At 46.9% G+C, this 23,238-nt stretch overlaps 1 protein-coding gene across 2 annotated transcripts in view; it reads left to right on the top strand.

Annotated features, from left to right (window-relative positions):
* The first annotated feature begins 1,467 nt into the window (after positions 1 to 1,467).
* Positions 1,468 to 23,238, top strand: part of GPM6A (glycoprotein M6A) — a 205,809-nt gene continuing 184,038 nt past the window's right edge. The window contains exon 1 of one of the 2 annotated variants that reach the window (XM_045197093.2): positions 1,468 to 1,485. Coding sequence is in view for 1 of the 2 variants with exons in the window: in XM_024562778.4 (XP_024418546.1) it covers positions 18,271 to 18,274 (4 nt within the window). In the remaining variant the exon portion in view is untranslated. Of the gene's footprint in view, positions 1,486 to 18,082; positions 18,275 to 23,238 lie in introns of those variants that run through there. The other variant, XM_024562778.4, reaches the window with a different exon arrangement.

Genomic DNA, 23,238 nt, shown 5'->3' with positions numbered 1-23,238 from the left:
CGTCACTAACTGTGGTGTCTCTAAAACTGTCTGTCCCATGTCCTCACCTGTTTGTCTCCCTTCCTGTTGGTTTCTCCAGCATGGCCGTGAAGTCGTGCCGCTCCCTCCCAGCTGTGGGGCACGTACAGGACAGATGGCCGCTGCCGCTGCTGCGTCCTGAACCCGCTACCGCTGGGCCACCTCTGAGCCCCACTTCACTGCGTGTACGTTTTATCTCACTAGTTATTGCTCGCCCTTGGCAAATAATGAACTATGCCCAGATAATATCAAAATATCCCAGCAGTATACAGATGGCCCGTCAGGTTGAAAGAAAATTATGTGAGTACATTTCTTGAAAAAAAAAAAAAAAAGGAAGATGCTGTTCGAACATAGATTTGCATTGGATATTGGGAGCTAATGGAAACATAGGCAAAATTATTCTTGTTTACTTGGCCAGCCAGCTGAGCTATACCCTTGGTTTTACCATATTTCCTCTTTAGTAATAGATTATCAGCTTATTAAGTCCTAAATAGCAGTATATTTTGATATAAGATACAGGCAACTTTTATGTGAGATATTGTAATTCCACATATTTAAAACTCCCCAATATGGGCATTCAATTGGTGAGTTTTGGGGGGCGTATAATGTATATATTACTGCTCATGTGTTTAAATACCATTCATCAGAGCCATGCACATAGCATGGAAGAATTATATACAATAGACTGACACGAGGCAGCAGACTAAGGCCAGGCAAAATAAAACGAAGTTCGGACTTCGGTCTCTGGGAAAGACGCCCCAGACCGTTTGCTGTGCAAAGACAACGCAGGACGCTGTTGCCACGCGTGGGGGCCCCACGGGGCGCAGTGTGCTGGCAACATCTCCGGAGACTCCGGGCCCCTGAGGCAAAGCTTTCTGGTTCCAGGGATGACTGCCCACACCTGCCTTTAACCCACAATTCTAACATTTTAGTGACACCGGAGGAAGGGCACTGGACAGTTGTTCCCTTGGTTTGAAAATGCTTAAGATAATAAACAAGAGTAAGTAGAAACCTAGATTCCTAAGTAGGTTCCTAAAATCTTGTGCACGGCACGGCCAGTTTCCCTCTGACTGTGTTTTGAGAGAGGTTGTAAAATGAAACCTCAGAGGATTTCTTCCGTTACTCGTATTTCCAAACAAAGCCATCTTGCAAAACAAAACAAAGCTCTGAGTATATATTTTATAAAACATGAAAACAGTACATGTTACAATGTTACAGTGGGGTTTTCTGGATGGCCACCTAATCAAGTGGTTGGGTTAGGGCTTAGAACTTTTTCAAAGAGCACAACAGGTTAAGTTAATAAACAGTGCGCCCTATATTTTGGCTTTTTATTGTTTCCATACTGCGTTGTCCCAATGCCATCCTGACCTCGCCGCCGTGTAATGGGTTTGGTTTTTGTTTTTGTTTTGTTTTAAGGGATGGAAGAGAAATAAGTCACCAACTGATCCAGTATCGCTTCTGGAGAAGGTAATGCTGAATTTTTTTTTTTATCAAAAGGAGTGCATAACCAAAGTGAGTGAGTGAATAAGCAAACCAGTCAGTGAGTGTCTACTATGTTCCACATGTATAAGTTGCTTTATTAAGTGACGATTAAGAACACTTAACTTTATACTTGACAAGTTAATACTTAAGGAGATAATTAGATTTAGCCGTTCTAAACTTTGCATTAAGCAGCGCCCTCTTTTTAAGTCAAGGCGAGGCCCTTGGGGTTCATTGGTTCCCAGTCTTCTCAAGGAGACACGTGGGGAGCTGGCCTTGGGCACACAGGTCACTCGTTGAGGTGAAAAATGTGTAAACTAATTGATTGTTTCCTAACAAACACCACATGGAGGCTCGCTGAGGAGAAAAACCAGACTCGGAGTGTGAGAGGGCTGAAATCGTATTTAAGGCACAGCTTCAAATAGCATGTCGGCACGATTGTACACTAGAATTATCTAATAGCAAACCAGGGCATTAAAATAGGATTTTAGTCTATTTACTCACTATTTTTAAATCTTTATTGTCAAACTTGCAGTGGCTCGTAGCTGAGAATTTTGGGGTGGAGGAGCAGGCGGAGTGTGTTATAATTAAATATAATCAGAAAAGTATTAATTTCTTAATGTTAATAATTCCTGGTGGTTCTTTGCTTGGTTAAGGTGTGGACTTTGAGGTTTCTGACAGAGTGCATGGATTATGTTAACAGGACAAGTTAAACTTTCCTGGTGAATTTTAGGTGACACCTCTGAGTTGCCACTAGATGACACTGTTGCATCCTCAGTAAAAGCTGCTGTTGACATCTCTTGAGCTGGTTTCCCAACAGGACAGGCAGGCCTCTGAGCCCCTCCCTCCACTGGATTCTCTCTGCTTGCCCATGAGGGTCTCTACCAGCCAAACATCAGCTGATGTCGTGAGTCTGACACCTGTGAGTCTGCCTCGCTGTTTGGAGCCAGACCACTGAAACCCAAGCGCGGGCCTTCCTCTCTTTCGGGGGTCACCCTGATTTCTTGGTGTGCATTTACAAAGCAGTAGGTGTACCCGTGTCCCTGCTCTGCTGCCTGGCTGGCAGGTGTCCTCCCACCACTTGCCCCTGCACTGTCGTCACTGTCTGGGGGCACAGGCGTGGTTCTGATGGGACAGGCCCTCCCCTCCTCTGAAGGCAGCAGCTGGAGGGTGGACGTGGAGCACCCGTACATGGTTCCTTTGACTTTCCTTCCCTTCACACTCCACAGCAGCATCTCCCAGTGCTGAAGGTGGGTCAGACTTCCCGAGGAGGGGCTGGTGTGACAAGGGAGCTGTGTCTCATGCAAGAGGAAGCGACTTCAGACTACAAGCTAATTGTGCCTCTTCTTACCACCTGGAGGAAAACCACCCAGGAACTTAAGTTACAACTTTTGCAGGGTTAGGGTTTTGCTTGTTGGGTGCTCTGAAGTTCCTGACCTTGATGTTCCTCTTTCAGTACCGGCTACTTCATGAAATTACCTCCTTCGTCTAGATTCTGCCACTAGGCTCTGCACCCGCAATCAGGGAATTCAGAGCTATGTACATCTACAGAGGCTATTTTCATCTCTGCATGTGCCCTGTCCTCGCTCATTCCCTGAGTCAGCCATGGGTGGGTGGAGTGCAAGGGCCCAGGGGAGGGGGGCGGGTGGCAGGGTCAGAGGTCGGTGTGGACCTCTGGCATTCCCAGTGCCTCGTGGTGACATCTGTGGAAGCAAGCACTCCCGCTCTGTGCCTTCCATGGTCAAATGGGCCTCTGAGAAATTGACAGACCTGCAACATGCATGTCTGGGGGTTCATGCACCCCTCAGAAGATAAAGGTCCATGAGCAGAGTCAGCAGAATGCCTTAGCAGAGGTTGCAAACTGGTCAGAGCCAACCTACGTGTTGTGTTTGGCCTAACGGGTCACACACTTGTATGAACGTGAGCCAGCATTTGAAAATCAGGAAGTTTCACTGTAAAACCTCATTTTTCCAGTTTTTCTACACGATCCAGAAGACCTTAGGGCAGATGACAGCCCCCAGGTGGAGCTGAGGAGGCTGACCCTCAGGCAGGCTGTCCTCTGAGGTCACTACTTCTCTGTCTTCCTCACCCCACTGCCTCCACTTACTTCCAGTACTCGGCTGGCCACTGTAGTGTAGGTGTGGGGTTTGCAAACCCTGGTAACCCGGCCTAAGGTGAAAAGAATATTTTCCAAGTGCCATCTCTCACAACTGCAGTAGAGTTAGTGCTCAGCATTGTGGGTTCTGCAAAGCACCATTGTTTCCCCTCCTTCGTTCTCCCCTCTCCCACTCCTTCCCACTGGACCTCTTTGTCTGCATGAGATGCTTTGGCGTAACTGGCTGCTGCCTCAGCATTGTCGCCTAACAGAAATTCCGGCCATCACTAGGGGCGACCAGAAACGGAAGGGGGACTTGGGGAAAGGACATCCGGATTTGGGGTATGAGATCTTCCCCACAAATTTGTGTGTGGGCACGAGCTCCACTGTCCAGCCAGGGGGCCCTGACCTCCTCCTCCCCCCAGGCTGCACCCAGTCCCTGGTGATAAAACCTCTGCCACAGCGGTTGGGGAAAGCTGGGTCAGCGCATCCAGACAAGACTTAAGAAGGATATTTGGAGACTATGAGATAGAGCTTTCTTTAAAAAAAAAAATCAAGTTGCTAAATTAGAATGACATGAATCAGGGGTTGAGAAGGAGCTATTTAGATTCACATAAAAGAAAAAAAAAATCTCTGTGTGAAGCATATAAGTAAGAGGATTTCCCCAGATGCAGGAAACCTAGGACTTGATGACATTATGGGAGCTCCTGGATCAAGCCATCCCTATAGCTGGACCCACTGATAGACTTAAACCCTGTAAGGCAGTAAATTACCTTTGTGCTTAAGCTAATAGAATCCACAAAAAATCAGATTTCTGTAGTTAGCACTGCAAGGAATCCTAAGACACATGGTAAATTTATTTGTCTTCAATATACTTTAAACGTTCACTTTACAGAAGCAAAATTAAATACAGCCTCTTGAAAATTCAGGCTCATTGCCATAGCGTATCACTCTCAGTTGGCCACGTCCTGAGGGGACAGTGCAGGGGCAGGAGGGAAGGGGTCAGGGGTGGAAAAGCTAACCCTCAGCTGAGGTTCGAGGGGGTGCGCCATCTGGCAGGGAGGGCTTGGAATCTCCGCTGCTGACTCAGCAGGGATTGGCAACAGGGTGTCCAACTAAAGTAGCAAGTGTGCAGCTGTGGGGCAAAGTGGTGGCCAGGAAACGGAGCAGGTCCCTGGCTGATCGAGTGTGGTGCTGTAGCCCATGGGAGGAAACTCAGCCCTCAGGCCAGGCCTCGAGCTCCAGACCGTCCCCTGGGACAGAATCTTAGCATGTGGACCAAACGGAAACCAGCCCTACAGCCTCAGACTGAGAGCCTGTTGGAAGAGCCCAGAGGTCAGGAGAGAGTTGCCCCGGGGAGACGCAGGTCAGAATGAGAGCTGCTCTTTTCTGGGCTCTTCTGGCTCTTTGCCAGGGACCTGCTTCTTTGGGAGTTGAGTGGGGAAGTCCAGAGTCGGTGACTACACCTGAAAAATAACTATATTTGTCAAAAAAAATTCAGTGAGAAGAGCAACATTGTTTAATATCTTTGAAATCTCTCTAATGAATGGCTAAATGGATCTGTGTCACCTCTATAATGAATCCACATAACAACCCAAATCTGTCTTGGTTCTAACTCATCCCGGTCCCAGATCCTTCACCTCCTCTGTAGGCTCAGTGACGAGACCACTCACATTTCAGTGCTGAAATCTCAACAGCGATGGCACTTGGGCTTCCGTCAACAGAAACAAATAAACTAGTTGGAGAGTCTGGGTTTAGGCCTTTTGCTCCAAGGTGCAGAACCCATGTGTGGCGTTCACCATGCCTGAGGGAAACACATTTCAGAGAGTTGCTTTTTTGAGTAGTAAATATAGCCTCTTTAATTTTTCTACCAATGCCTAAAGACACACTGAAAAGTGTTAAAAGGTTAATGTTTAGAGAAAAGAAAATTTTTGTTGGTGGTGGTGGTGTTTTTTTTCTGTTTTGTTTTGGTTTGGTTTTTTGTGTGTGTGTTTCTGCTTTTTTTAGTTAGAGACTTATACTTGAATTCCAGGTTGCCACTACCTAGTTGTTTGGTGCAAGAGACTTAACACCTTTAAGCTACACTACTCTAATCTGAAAAGCATAAGAAACAGTCTCTACCTCACAGAGTTATTTTAAGGGTTAGAGTAGAAAAGGGTGTAAACGTGGCTAATACCCTGCTAGCTTATAGTAAGCAATCAATAAATAATCACTATTATGGTTGTAGTTTAGATAATAATATAAACTCTAAATTACTGGGTTTTAATGTTTAGTGAGTGGACAAAATACTTATCTTTGTATATAAATCAGTTGAATAGAAGACACTTATTGCCAAGTCAAAGCATTTTGGGGGGGAGATAAAATAACTGCGTTGTAATATATTGTTCTGCACAGTTGCTGTATTTACATTCTTAGGCTGCCGTCACATGCCCCGCCCCACCCTGCCACCTTTTCAGAGGGTTAAATACAGAATCTTAAAGTCAGTGTTTCCGAAAGCAGGGTCTACTTATAGGCAAACTGCCAAGAAGCTTGTTAAAAATTCAGCTTCCTAGACCTTCTGAATCAGAACTCTGCGTTGCCCAGGCTTCTAACAAATAAAAGTCCTTGTTAAATGCAAACGTTCGGAGTCACTTCAGCAGGGTGACCAGCTGGGCCTGGCCCCTTTCATCCCTCCGTCCCAGGCAAACTAGGACGGCTGTCACCCTGCCTTTAGAAGAGAACCCATCACCACGAGCCAGCTGTAATGACCGAAACAATGCAGTGTTTGCCGAGCCTTAGCGTTTCAACGGACCCTTTGAGAAACGAGAACGAGATCCAAGTCACAATTTCACTTGAGTGAGACCACTGTGCTGTGACCACGGACAGTCCATTTCCGTGGTTACGTCGCCCTCTGGTGGGTGTGGTTTCAACTACAATCACTGGAGGGCAGAGAGAAGCGCATTGGATTTTTCTTTCAAGGTTTTTTATTTCTTTTTCTATCAGGAATGAAATAGGCTTCACCCACAGTTTCTCCTTTGACCTTAAGTCTATGGAGGCAGGTCTCCATCATTGTGCTGCAGACCGGCTTTGTCACACGGCGGGGGGGGGGGGGGGGGGGGGGAGGGGGCCATGTCACGTGGTCACGGAGTGGCCTCCATTGTTCACTGCGACATCTGTAGCATCTAGGCTGTAAAGCCTAGTAAGGATCAGTCGGCTCACAGTATGTATTTATTGAATGAATGAATGCATGATCAATTGTTAATGAGCATAATCTTAGTTCTCCAGAAGACAGCCAGGAGGCATACACATTGCGTGAGTTCTTACAAAGGAAGTGTGAGTGAAAATAAATCACACTGCAGATTGCCCCTTTGCCAGTAAGTAGCCTGGTTTCCTAGTTTACACAAAGTGGAAGCCGGCTGGTGAGGGCAGCGTGTGTGGCTCGCAGGCCCGGCTCGCCCAGCACACGCCGGTGTGAAGAAGGGAGAGGCCCCTGCACCAGCCTGGGTTAGAGCAGCTCCCGGGAGCAGCCACCAGCTCTGTGTAAACTAGGGTGGGAAAGGAACCCGCAGGTCAGGGCGGGAGAAGCTGCGTTAAGCTTCAGGATGACTGGATGAATCAAATTGACAGGCAGAAAGGGTGGGAGGTGAGTGGCAGGGATATGAGGAAGCACTGCCCTCAGTTAGGAGTCCCAGCTCCAGGCTGCTATGCACAGATGAGGAAGCATTTCCATGTAAATGAGGGCAGGTGAAGTCTCGCTTGTTTTCCTCATCATGGAATCAGGATAAGTGAGATAAGCCATGTAAGTCACATGGTAGATACTTGGTAACTGTTAGCTGTGTTGGCATGCAAACATACGTATCAAGCATTTGGGGTCTAAGTTCTGACATTGAACTTCACATACTGATCGGTCCTGTGAGTACCTCACTGCACCTTCTGTATGAAACCTCCTCGGCAGGTGTCGGCTCAGTCATTCCCATTCTTCTCTGATGTCTGCATGACCCACTGACTTACATTCAATGGCTACGACTGGCCAGACGATCCCAGACAAGCGTGGCAAAGTACGGGCGCTCCACAACTCTGGGGCCCTGCCAGATCCTTAGATGCTCCTTTCATTTAATAATTCCAGAAGCAGATGTGCTTGGAAATACAGGGGCTTCATAATTTTACTACTTCTTACTGAACTTCTTTAGAGGTAGCAGGAAATCCATGTATGTTTTCTCTCTTTATTCTTATTCTCTTTTTTGCAAATCAAAACACCGTAATAAAATTAACTAGATGCTTTTCTACCACGTAATTCATAGGAATCTTTCTTGCCATTTGAATTGAAAGATCCCTTCATAGAAATATCTTCTATTGTCTTCGTCACCAATTTGCACCATACTTCACGAAGAAAACTGCTTTTCATTCTGCCAACATTTTGTCATTTTTTTATTCGCTGCTAATCACAGTAATGTAAAATTTATCTGGAGCTAAGACTTTGGCCAAGAGTCAGAAAATAACTTTATAAATTCTCTGTTATCTAAAATTATTAATAGAAGCCCTAAAGCTGGCATCATTTTAAGTCAAGAGTACACACCAGTACCCAAAGCATACTAATTCTACATTATCAACAAGTCTAACACTTGTTTGAGTTGTCAAGTTCTAGTTCATTTGAAGCACTCAAAAATGGGGCAGGCTAGAAGAATCAGTAAATTGGACATCATAAAGTAAGAAAAAAACCAAAACTTCTGTATCACTACAGAGAACAAGAAATAACCATGGTAGGCCCTAAATCTAGTACTAAATCAAACAGTGCCTCTTGAATGTGCTTTAAGAAAAAATTGACAAAACTTATTTTGATGGGCCAAGTGTCAGTTACCTGGAACATTAGCTTAAATAGATCACCTCCATTTCAAAAAAATAAGGAAATGTGTAAACAAGGCAGCAGTTACTTCTTATTTCATCGAATGTGTTGGGGTGACATTGGTTAACAAGGCTATAGAAGTTTCAAGCATACTTCTCTGAGATACATCGTCCATACAGTGTGCATCACCACCCACCCCCTCATCTCCTTCCGGCACCACGTGCACTCGACATGCTCCTCTGTGATCACTCACACGCAGACTCACACCGGTCATTATGTTTCATGCATTCGTTTTCCCGCAATCAGTTGGGAAGTTCTTTAGTAGCACTGGCTGAAGATCTTCCTTTTTTGTGCTGCTGCCTGGTCTCTGAATGAAACTTTGTTCAGAAAACAGGGATTTTGTTGTTGCTGCTGTTTATTTTTCCTTTGAAACCAAACTGCACCACGATTTCAGGGCAGTTAATGATTCTTCTCTCATTCATCTATCGACTTCAAATCTGTATTGGTCCTCTTTAGTAGCCTAAAGTGTTACTCGTCATATGGAGTTTTCCCTTTGAAATGTGTTTAGCTCCTTTGGACTAGTAACACGCTTACTCTTTTCTGGCTAAGTGATCCCTGCGCATTTCGAACATACTGGAGCTTATCCCCGAGGACAGGCCAACAGAACTGAGAGAAACTCGTGCCACCTAGTTTCAGGATTGGGCAGAGAATGAGAACTGTTTTTCTTGTTAATATTCCTTGATTAAAGAGGATGTAGCTGTAAAATTGTAGACTTTCCACTGAAGATACTGAGAACATCGTAGTAACTGGTAGTGCTGGAGAAAAAAATGATAGAAAATAGTGCTTTAATTGTTTTCCAGCTTTTTACTTTGAGGTAACTTCGGACATGTAGGAAAGTTGTAAGAATATTTAAAAAGAATTTCCCAGATTCCCAAAATACTAACATTTTCCACCTTTGTTTTGCTTTATTCCTCTTTCTTTCTCATATATATATAATACAAACACACACACAGTATAATTTGCTTTGTGTATTTATTTATATATTTTCTTCATTTTGTGAAAGTATGTGACAGATATGGTGCCCCTGTACTCTTAAATATTTCAGTGTGCATTTCCAAACCACAAGGACATTCTCTTACTAACCAAAGTACAATTTATCAAAATAAGAAACTAACACTGATATTGTAATAGAATCTGCAGACAGTACTCAAATTTTCCCAATTGTCCCAATAATCTCCTTTATAGCAAAACAAAGTCCTGGATCACACGTGGCTCCCGGTTGTTCCATCTTTTGGATTTTTTAGTCTAGAACACACCTCAGTTTTCCTGTTTAAGTAACATTGATAATTGAAGAACGTGGCCAGTAGTTTTGGTGCAGGTCCTTAAACTGGCCTTCGAGGGACACTGCGCACGAGGAGAATCAGGTGTGCGTTTGGGGCAGGAATGTCGCACGTGCAGGCTGTGTGCCCTGGGGCACATGCACGCGCTTGTCCTCTTCCTGGAAAGAGTGGTGCCTGCCCATTCCCAGGAGCGAAGTGACCTTTTCCCACTGTAATGAATAAGCACGTTATGGGAGATAATTTGGGAGGAAGGAATATAAACTTCCTGTCACTTGTCAGACTTCCTTCTCGCCACGAGTTTTAGCATCTGCTGATGCTTCTTTGGGAATTAATTATGACGAGCATGGTGGCAGAGTGGGGATAATCTAATTTCATAATAGTCCTGCTTTCATCAGAAATAAAGTATATTCTGTAATTGTTTTCATCTCTTCATAGTTTAATTATTTTCTTAATGGATTTTTATGTTCTTATTTTTTTTTCCCATGGCGACATTTAGCTAAGAGATCGATAAAAATTTCCCAGGTCATTTGGTAAAAAGCTGTTGATTTTGTAGCTCATTTCCCTCCTATAAGAAGTCATTGTTTGCATTGGGCACATTATTTTAACAATTTTAGAAGTAATGACTATTTTAGGAGTGCAACTCTTTTATATTTAAAGGCCGGTCCTTAAGGCAGCACATCACGGTGCCCATTGCCTTCAGAGGGAACAGGCGGGCCAGTTGCTCTGACGACGCTCTAGCAGCAGCAGCAGAGAGCAGGGGCTGTGGGGAGGTTTTAATCACGAACGACATTCATTTCAACCCCTTCCTTTTTCTAACTATATGGCACCACGGAGTTAATATTACATGATACAGCGAAGAGTTCTCTACAGCTTCTCTGTTATGATTCTTAAAGAAAACACCACTTTAGTAACCACACTGGGCAAAAGGTTTTTTACATCACACTTTGAATGGTCTTTGCGATGGCATTTGAGAAACGTACCCACCTGAAGAGACCAGACCCCACGTCCATTCTAAGGGGTTCTCTCTCTCTGTGTGTACAACGGGGCTGTGAGGGGTGGTCTAACGCTTGCGAATCCTCCAACGTGACCTCTCAGTGCATGTGCGCCCTTTATCTCTGGGCAGCAAGATGCTGACCGCTACACGTTAGTGACCCAGGTAACAGTGACGGAGAAGGACTTCGTCTTTTAAAAATGAATTAAACTGGTGATAGTACAGAGACAATTAAACAATTATTTTGTGATGGAATGGAAAATCAAACCGGGGGAAATTCTAGCATAGAAGGCTGGAGTGGCATTTGTTGGTGGTTTGCTGGGCATCAGGTATGACCTCCCTTCAGCATCAGTACCATCAGCGCGTTATGTCCACATGAGTGCTTGGTTGAGACCTTGAACCTGCTTTTGGACGTGTCACTTGTTTCCATAAACGTGTCCTTTATATTTGCTCAGTGGGATGGTGGTTTAAATTAGTAGTACCTTAATGTATTTACTCCACGGTTTTTGATCATTTCACTGACTGATTTTTGTTGATGTTTCTTCTCACTTCTCCTTGGTGAATGCTGGGGAAGTAAGTTTATTGAAAGGATGTTGGCATTTATTTTTCTCCAAGATGAGACTGGCTGACCCTGCAATTAAGTAATAACATATGTAGCAAAAAAGACAAAGGTAGTGTAATTCTGTGAGGGTAGAAATCATGTTGTCCTACCGCTGTCTTACTTCACAACCTTACAGTTATCCCTGCCCACGACCCCCCACCACCCGCACACCCGCCCCCCACCCCCCTGCTTTCCCGGGCCCTCACCAGTCCCAGCCTGCCTCCTTCTCACAACTCAGCCAGAAGCACTCTGGTATCTGGGGGTGGTGTCTGCTGCATGCAGTGTTCACAGGTTAGGTCTTTTTATGAAGCAGAATGTAGAAGCTTTTTCTGACCATCAAGGACTTTACAAAGTTGACCAAATAATCCTTAAATGTGTTTAAGTACAAGGATTTAAAATGTTCTAGTTTAAAAATAATATTTTATAAGTTTTAAATAGTCCTAAAGCATACTATTGGCCATGAAATAAACATGGCATATATAGGATATAAATTACTTAATAAATTCTTCAGCCAATGCGATGTTTACCATGACTGAAGCCAGCAGACAAATGAGACATCTCCGATTCCGATGAAATGATTCATCACTGCAGCTCGAAGCTATTCTACGTAACTGAAGGATCAATGAAGCCACAGGAAAATGGGGTTGGTGAGGGGCCCGAGTGGCTTCACGACTGTCTTTGACCTTGTTTCTGTGCCGTGAGGCAGATCAGCCTACGATTCTGTCAGTTTGCTCTAGTCGCTGCAGACAATCAAATCTGTGTACAGGGTGTATCACCCTGCAGTCCAGTGTTTTTTCTTGAATGATTGCTTTTTTCCTCTCAGCTCTCCAATTTCTTCTTTTGTCAGAATCTAAATTGCTCGTGCACCTTGTTGTCCAGCCCGGTCCATGCCCGTCTGACCAGCAGGGATGCTCTGTGGGTGGCCGAGCTCAGAGTGCTTGTGGGTGTGGGAGGTCAGCGAGTGACCCCAGCCCCTTCCAGCTTCTCCTTCTCCTTCAGTCTGGCAGCACGCTCTGTGCTTCCTTGTCCCAGTGAATGTCCCTGCCGTGGGAAAAGGGGCCGTGTCCGTAGATCAGTTACCTTTTCACGTGTAACCAGTTACCCCCAAGTGTGGAGGCTGAAACAGCGACTGCTGGCTCTCTCCTGCTACTGGCGGGCTGGGTGGCTCTTTTCTGTCTGGGGTGCTGGCTGGAGTCCTTAGTGTGACTGAGTCCAGTTGACACCAGGAGACTCTGTGTGTGTGTGTGTGTATGTGAGAGAGAGAGAGAGAGAGAGAGAGAGAGAGAGAGAAATTTCAATTCAAATACTAAGCACCTGCTATGTGTCAGGCGCTGTGCTGGGTGCCCAGGGCATGCGGCCTCCCCTGGGCCTGTCGTGCAGTGGACACGCAGACAACCCCAGGTGGGACTGCACTGCAGTCGCATGAGCTCTGTGATGTGGTGCACACAGGTGTGAGGGGCGTGCAGGTGACGTGCCTATCCAAGTGTCAGATCAGGGATGGCCGCTGCGTCCAAGTTGGAAAGTAAAAATTGTAGGTGCTTACCCAGCAACAAATGGGGTGAGGGACTTGGTGGGGCAAGGATTGCTTTAAGCTGGAGGAACAGAACGTTGGAAGGCTGAGAGGAGCGGAAGCTTGGCAAAGCACAGGAACCCAGGTGGTAAAGTGCAGGGTAAGGACTGATGCAGGTGACGGCCATGCTAGGTGAGGCCGGGGAGCCAATGAAGGGGGTGGGCAGCCATAGCTCGAGGTCCTTTATATGCCATTTAAAGCTTTGAGTTCTACTTCGGTGTTTAGGTGGAGGGTTTTAATCCTGGACATTATATAACCAGATTTGTGTTTTTAGGGTGATAAATTTGGCGGCAGAATAGAGGATACAATGGTGAGGGGGTGAGGCAGGAACACCCTCAAGAAATTGTGGTGTTGAAAATCGGATGGCTTCTGACAACCCACTTCTGCTCCGAAACACCGCTGTCACTTCCACGCTGTCACTGCCCATGCTGGCCCAGACGTGCCCCTTCTAGCCTGCAGAAGCAAAGGCTTCTAGACTGCTTGGCGGTCTCAGCGAAACTAATGCCTTCCGCTCTTGAGCTCCCACCACTGTGCTTGGATCACAGCCGCCGAGCTCCGGGGGGGGGAAGGCCAGGGATTGCCGTCACGCAGCCCTGGGAGTTCCGTGGCGTCTCCGTGGCGTCGGAGTCGGCATCTGAGCCTCTCTCTGCTCTTTGATCACGTGTCTGAATCGGCCTCCACGTGTAGAAAGGAACAGTGTGGGTATGAATTACTAGTCATGAAATACTAAAGGCGAGGTTGCTGGGAGGACTGCGTGTGGTATGTTCATGCAAAGGGCCCTGCACACAGTAGGCGTTGCGGTGCAGCACATGATCGTTCTTTATTGCTGATCCGACTGGTCCGTCCTCCTGAGGCTTGCGTGTTCTCATGGAAATGGAACTCCTTTCCCCGCCCCCGTTGCCTGGACTGAATTCATGCAATGGAATCAAGATGACTTCAAGCCCCAGGTAGATCTACCAGCACAAAAGGCGGTATCATAACTCAAATGTCGCAGCTGGAACACGATACCGGGCGTCTCCAGAGACGCAAATGAGTGAAGAAGCAGAAAGCGCTTACCTTCGTTGCAGGAAGCGAATGAGGTTTGCCTTGGTGATGTGGCTTACACGGGCCTTTGAAGCTGGCCCACAGCCGCACAGGGGGTGGCCCCCCGTTGTCTGGTTCACAGTAGGGACTCGTTTCAGAGCGGCTCAGGGATGTCCGGTTCTCCTTTAAATGTAGACCTCGTTTGAATTGCATTTTAATGATTGTGTTTCTGATGTCCCCAACGCCCTTCTGATACCACAAGTATGACTTGAATTTATGACAGTCGTCCAACATTTTTTTTTCTGGGATTATCAAATCATCTGTATCTTCACACCATCTCAAGTAAAGTGAACGGCATCTAAAACTGATTTATTGGTGGGGGAAAAAAGTCACATTTCATTTGCTTCTGGCAATTGGACCACATTTCACAATAGATTGAAAATAGAGTTTCTTAACTTCCCCCGTATCTTTCGGGGCGTACAGAATGGCCCATTGTTAAGTGAGCTTGTTTGACATGCAAAATCTACAGTTCTTCGCACACAAATCATTCTAAAGTCTGCCTTTAGCACTTTTACTTCTATTATCTAAAGGGTCTCTGTGATTTCTTAAGGGTTTTTGTGGGGCATTGAAAAGTGGTGTTGGTCGTGCTTGCTTACGTCAGGCATGCATGTGCTCATTTACAATGCACTACGGGACCTAACACCCATCACGCAAGATGTCCCATACTTTGTCATTTTGTCATAGGGGAACAGCAGCAGAGGACGGTGAAATTCACCCCCAGAGGAGAGAACCGGCTGTTAATGTTAGTAGGGGCAGCGTTTAGGAAGATGGGATGGCCGGGTAGGAAGCAAGTTGTCGCTTGCCAGACCGTCAGGTGTCAGGGTGCCACTAGGTCTGTCTTCTGGCCCATAACCCCTGTCAGGTGCAGTGGAGCTGGGCCTCACGGTTTGAGGACAGAATGTGCTGTGGAGAGCCTGGAGTGTCTAGAGGAGGTCTGGAGAGTTAACGGAAAGGCTGGGGAGGTGGGTCAGAGCCTGCAGGTCTGCCTGGAGTGGGTGCATTAATCAGAACATCTCACCTCTTGTGCAGCGAGCTTCTGCAGTTCAGTTCAGTCCACTCGGAATTAAGGAGGGAAGATTACCTGAAGGTGGGCGTGGACTACAGGACAGTTAACTTGGTCACAGGCTCTCTGAGGGTGGGTTCACTTCTGAAGGGTCTGAAAGGAGGCGCTGCAAAGGTGTGTTAACCTGGATGCACAGAGCAACGGGCAGCATGCTTAAAGCAAAGGTGTGTTAACCTGGATGCACAGAGCAATGGGCAGCGTGCTTAAAGCAAAGACAAAGCTTTGAGAAGTCATGTGCCTGGGGTGTGAGCAACGTATGGTGACCACCTGGACAGCACTTGTGACGGAACCCCGTGTGCAGATCTACTCATCTTGCAGTGCCCAAGACAACCCTCAGAGGTAAATTTCCTGGTTTATTAAACCTGCCACGTCCCAGTCTGGAGTGGGCGGCCGCTTTCTGAGGTGTCCCCCCTGCCCTCGGCGTGTGCGGGCCAGTTTCAGATTTCACCCGGGGAGCCCCGAGGTTTGGAAGCCACACTCACGGTTCATCAGTGATCTCAAAGCTGCCCCATCTGAAGGAAACTTTTCGGTCCTCCTCATATCTGCTCTGTCCGGGACAGCTACAGCTGGCAGGGCCTCTCTTCTTGAAATTCTCCTCGCGAGACTTTCTCTGGCTTCTTTTTTTAGCCTATGGATATTCTTGTGCACACCTTTTTGTGGGCTTCTCTTGCCCACAGTTATTAATGCTTTTGTGGCCCAATTCCCCACTGCCAGTATTCTCTTCTCATTCTACATTCTCCCTAAATGACTCAAACCATCGGTGATGCTGGAATGACATCTGACCAAGCCATGGAATGCTCAGCCGGTGACCTGCGGTCACTCTGTGCCTGGATCAAACCCTTTCAGTTGGCAATGGAACATGTAATGAAACTTTTCCACTCATCTCAGGCTTTAGCTAAAGCCTCAATTTTGGGTCCAATGGTTGATAAGAACCTCTATATTCTAAAAAAAAAAAAAAAAGAATTGCTAGTCATATCCCCGCGGGACTTGTGCAGAGGTGGCCCAGGCAGTGTGGCTGGCGATAAGGGATAGTTGGGGGGACGGTTTGAAGGCACAATCTTAGGGCTTGATGGACAATTAGGTGACAGGAGTGAGAAAGCAAAAATACTAGAGAATTGGCATTATCAATAAAATGTATTAATTGTCACCATAAGTTAATTGCCATTTTTATTAAGTTCCCATATAAAATGATGTAATGTATTCAATCACAGGTGAGATAATCGCTTCTCTGTACCTGAGATCCAAGATGTTGATGCCCATTCATGTGGTCACTGTAAGGTAGATTACTTAAACACCAAAACTGTGATATACTCATAACCAGCCAAACGAGAGACATCGTCATGGTTTTGATTATTAGATGAAAGCATGTAATCAGTTATGTTTAGTGTTTTCCCAAATCATTCTTATAAGTCACTGGGAGCGTCTAAAATATTTGTGAATCATAGTCGATGCTGAAAAATAACACCATCTTCCTCAGGTACGTGGCAACCCACAGGTCCCAGGAAACGGTGTGGTGAACCAATGCAGATCACTGGCCCTGGAGCACTCCCGCATGGGCGTGACTCTCACCTGCCCGTTTATTACCTGTGCAGGTGGGCGAGTGAAGTGTTTCTCTGTGGCTCAGTTTCCACGTTTGTAAAGCGGGAATAACAGCATTTCCCTTATACAGTTGTGAGAATTATATGGGTTAATAGAAAGCCCTTAGAACAATGCCTGGCAGTAAATTGCACTTACTTTATGTTACTATCATTATTTCACTTTCAGAATCATGTAATTTTTAGACTTAAAACATCTTGAAATAGACCCTCGGGAAGTAAGTGGTGAGTGGTCTCTGGTGACCCAAAGGCTGTGCTTACCGGTTAATCCCCAAGTGGCCGTCACTGGTCCACCTGGAACCCGCGTGGAGTGTTGCAGGTGGCGGCCATTACAGTTTACGTTCCTTAGTCAGCTTCCAGAGCGGTGATGCACTCCTGAACGGTGCCTTCAACACTTTGCACTTCGCCGACTGCTTCCTCTCCCCTCCCATGAGAATGACTTTCTCTTCCCATTTAACTGAAATGCATTTACCACCGCCCTTCGAGGGGGGCTCCTCTTCCATTATCTGAGAAATGGCTGCGTAAACGTTTCCTTGACATTTTAATGATGGGCTCTGCATTTATTCACGTGTTTCCGCCGAACGTAGTCTTAGGTATGTTCCGATCATGCCTTCCCCATGGCAGAGCCGTGTTCTTCGAGGTGGGTAACCACATCCACTTTGTGGAATCCTCCCACTTGCTCGTGGCATGGATCTGTGTACTTTTGAGGGTGTGCTGTGGGTGAGAAAGAAGCGTGGCACTCTGGGGACTCACTGACTGAAATAACCTCTCCGGCGTGACACCTGAAAGAACTAGGCCAGTAACCGCCGAGTTATATAATTATTTTTTGCTTGAAGGGACCTTGGAGATCACTTTTTCTGGATCCTTCCTTGGAAAAATTAGGAAACTGAGGCCCAGGATCGGGCAGGGCCCCCTGACCCCTCGCTCCCACTGACAAGCCCAAGCCTCTTTCAGCAGCACCATTGGCCAGTGACTGACTCTTAGATCGCGTCGTCTGTTTTCCAAGTGACTTCTGCATGTCGTGGCCTGCCTCCGTGTGTGCACATGTGTGCACACGCCTTTTAGGACTTGCCAGGTCACAGAAAAGTGTATTTGACACAGAAGAAGGAAGAGCAGCATAGTATAAATTAAAGGGAGAAAAATTATTTTCCTCTTGTCTTTATTAACATTGCTATTAAGGAAAAAATGGTATGCGTAAGAGATTTGGGGGAATGGAAAATCATCATGCCAGACCAGCGTGTGCTGGAGTAATCTTGCCCCAGTCTCCACGTGAAGGGTTGTTATCTGGCTGCCCGGTCGTTCCTGGGGCGCTGAGACTTGGGTGTGCAAAGTGTGGTTAAAGTGTTTAAGGCGGAGGCCTTTGCACGTGGCTAGCCTGAAAGTGAAAGGGGCAAGGTGGGGGAAGGAGAGCCACGGAGGAGGGGGGCCCAGTAGCCGGCAGCCAGAGGAGGAAGGTGGGAGAGGGAGGGGTGCAGGAACCCCGGACCGCTCTGCTGGGAGGGGCGAGGCTGTCCCTGGCGGCTGTGCCAGCAGCCGGAGAGCCGCTCGGAGAACTTGGCTACGCCACGCCGGCCCCTTTCGCTCGGGTAGGAAGGACAGTCGGACCTCCGGCCATGGGTGAGTGTGCAGGCCGGTTCCGGACACCCTGGACTCGCCTCTGAGGGGTCCTACTGCAGGAAAGTCCACGGATGCGGCTCCAGGAGCGCGTGCATCCCTCCTGCCTCTTCCTTCTGTGTCCGGACTTGTCCGGGGAGCCAGGCGGTGGCACTTGGAGGAGAGGGCCCAGGGCGGTGCGTCCCGGCGCTGAGGGCTACGCGGGAGGGACAGTGAGAGTGGGTTCCGGACACCCCTGGGCCCCGCGTCGCAGGGTATCAGGCACGGATCGGGCTGCGGCGGGGCTCGCTGGCTGCGAACTTGGACAACTTTAGTTCCTCCGGGTCTGCGTGAGGGAGGGTGCGGGACAGGGGAGACTGGGGCGGGCTCCAGTGTCTGTCCCAAGGGCCACATCTGCACCAAGGTTTGAAGCTGCGCTCCAGGGCCCAGTGGATTCTTCCTGCAGCAGAGCCCGAGCTGGCCCAGGTCCCGGCGGAGCCGTGCGCGCAAGTCGGCTGCACTGGAGTTTCGGGGCAGAGTCCACTGCTGGGGACTTTAGCGGCAGCAGCTCGGAGGAGCCCAGGGAATGTGGTGGATGGGGGTGGGGGCCGGGTGCGAAATCGTCAGTCTGAGCGGGGCCTCTCCGAGAAGAAGGTGGGTCCCTGGAGGGCGAGGAGCGCAGGGAGGGCTGCGGGAGAGCGGCTTTGCGCATCCTCGCAGACCGTGGTGCCGCTGGTCCGGGCATCCAGAGTGCGGACCGGGCTGCCACTCCGGTTCCTGATTAAGAAATCCCAGGCAGTGCGGGATGGCTGTTGACTCGAGGCCAGGTCCCTCATTCCTTCCTGTCCAAGTCCATTCCGCGCCCCTCCCCCGGCCTCTCCCTCGTCCTTTGTGGTGAAGGATTTCTTGCAGTGGAAAAGAGGCCTTTGGGGACCCACGTGTTCGTCTTGAAACTCCCAAGTTCCCACAGGCTCGGGGGTTAGGGGTGCTTTGACTGCGGCTCGGTGGAGTTTGCAGACACTGGCCAACTTGGAAGAGAGAAAGAGAAAGCTGAGGACAAGTTTCTCTAAGAATGTTAATTGCGGCCACAAGGACATTCGGAGTCTCTTCTTGCCTGGCAGGGAGTCTTAGAGAGACCCATTTTTAGGGTCTTTGAATAAAACAGTGTTGCAAGTAGTCTCCAGAAGGGACTGTCTTTCAAAGTGCTCTGAAACCCAAGGAATGTTTTCCAGTTAAAAAGAAACAATAATACACTTTCCCAAGTGTGGCAGAATGTATTTCAGGCTTGCTCTCCTTTCCTTCCTCCCCTCCTTCTTCCCTGCCTCCCCTTTTACCTGCGGGGACAGGTGAAGTCTGGACGGAATCACACTTTGCAGGGAAGAAGCTGTCAAATGAAAAGCCAGGATGACTGATGTAGTGTGATCTGTTCTTTCTCTCTATTAAATGTGTTCAGATGATATTTGGATCCAACATAAAATGTCTAGAGAGAATGACATTTTGTACCTTGTAACTAACCTTAAGCCGGAGTAGATTCTCTGTCAAAAGGTAAGGTACTCATAATTTTGAAGTGAATTATTTCTCTAGCTTGCATTTCCAAGCTATAATATAAAAATAGCTGGTCCTGGATTTCATTTCAGTGCCCTTGGGTAACTCTTGCATGCTCCCAAGTTCTAGGGAGGTATTATCGTGGAGAGCAGGTGGAGTTAGCACCTCAGCTCTTAGGATAATCCTGGGCTCGGTTTCTAGATCTCCAGCTCTCTTTCCTGTCTGCAAACTGACAGACACCTAGATGCACCCTCCTCCTGCTTCTGCCAGGAAGGGGTGACATATTTTCCATTGTAATCGAGGTCACTAAACACTTGTGTTGGTGGCAGCTGGCAAGGAGGTGAGAGTGAGTAGGGGAAGCAAGTGAGAAGCCAGGGGCCAGGGAAGTAGAGAAGAGAACAGGGATGCAGCAAAGGGACAGTGACCCAGACGCACAGTCCAGAAGTAGACAGAGCCGATGAGCAGATGGGGCCAATGGCAGGAAAGAGGGAGAAAAATATGTCTGCAAACTAGAGAGAAAACATGTGGCCAACTAAGGGCATCTTTTCGCTCCTCTTTTAACTTCCTTGTGAAAAGCCCAGAACTTCATTACTTAGAACTCCTCTTGTTTAGTGGTAGTAGGGGGTGAGGTTTAGCATCAGAGCCCAAACTGCTACACTACAGGGGCAGGGGGAGTGGAAAACAACATGGGAGAATGCCCCGCAGTGCCAGCAAGCTGACTCCACCCCCTTCTGGTGTCAGGACCCCTAAAATGTCTCATTTACAGGCAGGAAGGTGGTGCTCAGGAAAAGAAGTCTGCCCTCCAGCATTGTGGGAGACAGAGTAACTGATTCATCAAATATTCTGAATAATTGATAGTTATATCTATAATGCACATGGCTAATTCTCCAAAGAAAAAAGTTGTTTGCAAAGTAGGCAAATTGAGCTTTTGGCATCTCGTACTTCTCCCTTCCCTTTTCTTTCCTCAGCTTATCCTAAACATGCAACAAGGGTTCCCCTGCGGCCCAAACCTTTGCTCTCCAGAAAAGAGATGATGAAATATTTCATACTCAAAAATGCAGGGCTATTTCTTTGCTGAGAGTTTACATTTTAGTTGCAAGGTCTAGTTTCACCTGCAAGCTCTCTAATTGTGGAATTTCAGGCTGTCATATGCGATAGTCAGGGATATTTTTCTCTTCTAACTTCATCACTTACCGTTCTTTGTTTTATTTTTAAAAATGATGTTAAACATTATTTAGTTCCACAGATGTAATTAGGGAAAGTTTCGAGGAGAGAGTGTTAAGGAACCTAGTTTGGAGGGAAGTGAAGGATTTTGGGAGGGAACAGGTGTTCTAGGTAGAGTAACGGGTCCCTTATGGAAACAGGAGGATAGTGAACTTGGAGAGCAATAGACATGAAGCAGGGTTGATGGGGTGGGGCTTGATTCCCAAGAGCCTTCAAGAACAACCAGTTAGAGTCTACACAGTAGGAAGTAGGGAGTCATGGAAGGTTTTTGAGCAGCACAAAATTATAATGAAATTAGTGTTCAAGGAAGTTAAATTGAGCGGTGTTTTTAAGGCAAAGAATACACTGGAAAGGATAGACTGAGTAGTCCCAGAAATTCTGAATAATGTGCTGCGTGGCTAGCCCAGTCACAGTGAATTGGTGGTGATCCCGGAAATGGAGAGGAGGAGGTGGATGAAAGATATTTCTTATAAAAAAACTATAAAATGAGGCAATTGAGCAATAAAGAGGAGAAAGAATAAGAGATCCTCTTTGGAGAGTTGAAACCTTGAATATTGGGGAAAGAGTGGGGCTCTTGATAGAATATTTCAAGGAACAACCAGATTGTTTACTTTCTGGGTGCTTTGGACTGAAAATTTGTTTTATTTTTGAAATGTTAATTAAGAGGTGATAGCAAGACATCTAAACACCAGTGTTTAGTAGCTTGGAAATGCATATTGAGAATTTAATCAGAGCCCAAGAACAGAAGGAAAAGTAGGAGTTGAGGGTTACCAGCCTTCACTGAGAGCTATATCAGTGTAACGGATTATCTGACTGCGAGTGTGAGTGGGGTGCTGTCTGGGGACCAGGGCGAGGAGGGATAAACACTGTTTGCAGGAAGAGGGGGTCAACTAGACCATGCTGCCTCCCCTCAGGGCAGTGAAGCGCGAGATCTGTAACATTCTAGGAGTCCACAGAGTTTGACAAGGGAAGAAAATCAGGCAGAAGTATTTTGCTGTCCTTCAATTTCAGTAAAAACTGATTCAGTTAAGGATCTGTAAAATCGTTTGCTAATTTAAGCAAAGAACAATGAGATGTGGTGTTGTCTTGAACTCATACTTTCCCCAGGAAAAACATGACCCCCTAGAGGCAGGTCCGAGCAAGGGACACAGAGCTAAGGTTTGAAGCTGGAGCAGATGATAATCCCTTATGTCTTTGGGTGGGTCCTTCAGATCTCAGGGACCTGTTTCCTCTTCTATTTGATGGGGGTGGGGCGAGCTTGGCAGATCCTATAAATGTATGGAGCTCAGGTCTTGTTTCAGTAACAATTAGAGGAAAAAACATGTAAAAGAGATAAGGGTGAGTTATTTCCATTAACCAAATCGAGAGCATTTTAATGATGCCAGACTACTAGGGAAAATTTTTAAGGGTCTTTCGGTCTCCAGTATGTTATTTTCAGTGGAAAATAACCATGAAAGTCTGACAGTCTGACCCTGAGCAGAGAAAGGTAAACTAGTGTCCTGGTTGTCTTTGCTGTATAACAACTGTCCCCCAAACTAGTGAATTAAAACATCTGTGTTTATTGTGTCTCACGGCTCACCAGCTGGCGGCTGAGTAGTTCCTATTTAGGGGTGTCGTGCCTTTGCAGTTCAGTGTGTGCTGGGGATTCAGCCACGTGAAGACTTGAGCAGGCTGGCCATCCCAGAAAGCTCCCACATCTGGCTGGCGGTTGGTGCTGGCTATTGGCTGGGAGTCCGGCTGGAGCCCCCTCTAAGTGCCTTGCGCTTTCACAAAGTGGTGTCTGGTTTCCAAGAGGGAACATTCCTAGAACAAGTGGGTGCGAAGTCCACGAAGATGTTGCAAACATTCTTCTGACCTGGAACACCTTAAGTCCCAGAATATTACTTCTGCTACAATGTTTAATGGTCACAAAAATCAGTAAGAACAGTCAGATTCAAGGGCGGAAGCATTAGACGCCTCCTCTTGATGTATGGGATGTAGCATGCGTGTTCAAGGAGCAGGACGGGAGGTAGCCAACCAATTGATCTTACTCCTAAAAGAAAGGTCTTGTAAGCATGCTTCACAAAATAGACATCATCAGGTTTACAACTGAAAAGTTGACAGAAGTTTTCTGAACCACATATGATAAAAGACTGAGCCTGCAATTAGAAATATGGAGAAATCTAGAGAGTCACAGTAAAATTTCATAACAAAACATTCAAGTGTGGAAATGCATGCCT

The sequence above is a fragment of the Desmodus rotundus genome, chromosome 13 (assembly GCF_022682495.2).
Source record: "Desmodus rotundus isolate HL8 chromosome 13, HLdesRot8A.1, whole genome shotgun sequence".
In the NCBI taxonomy this organism is placed as follows: Eukaryota; Metazoa; Chordata; class Mammalia; order Chiroptera; family Phyllostomidae; genus Desmodus; species Desmodus rotundus.
The sequence above is the reverse complement of the archived record's forward strand: the minus strand, read 5'-3'. Positions and strand labels throughout refer to the sequence as shown.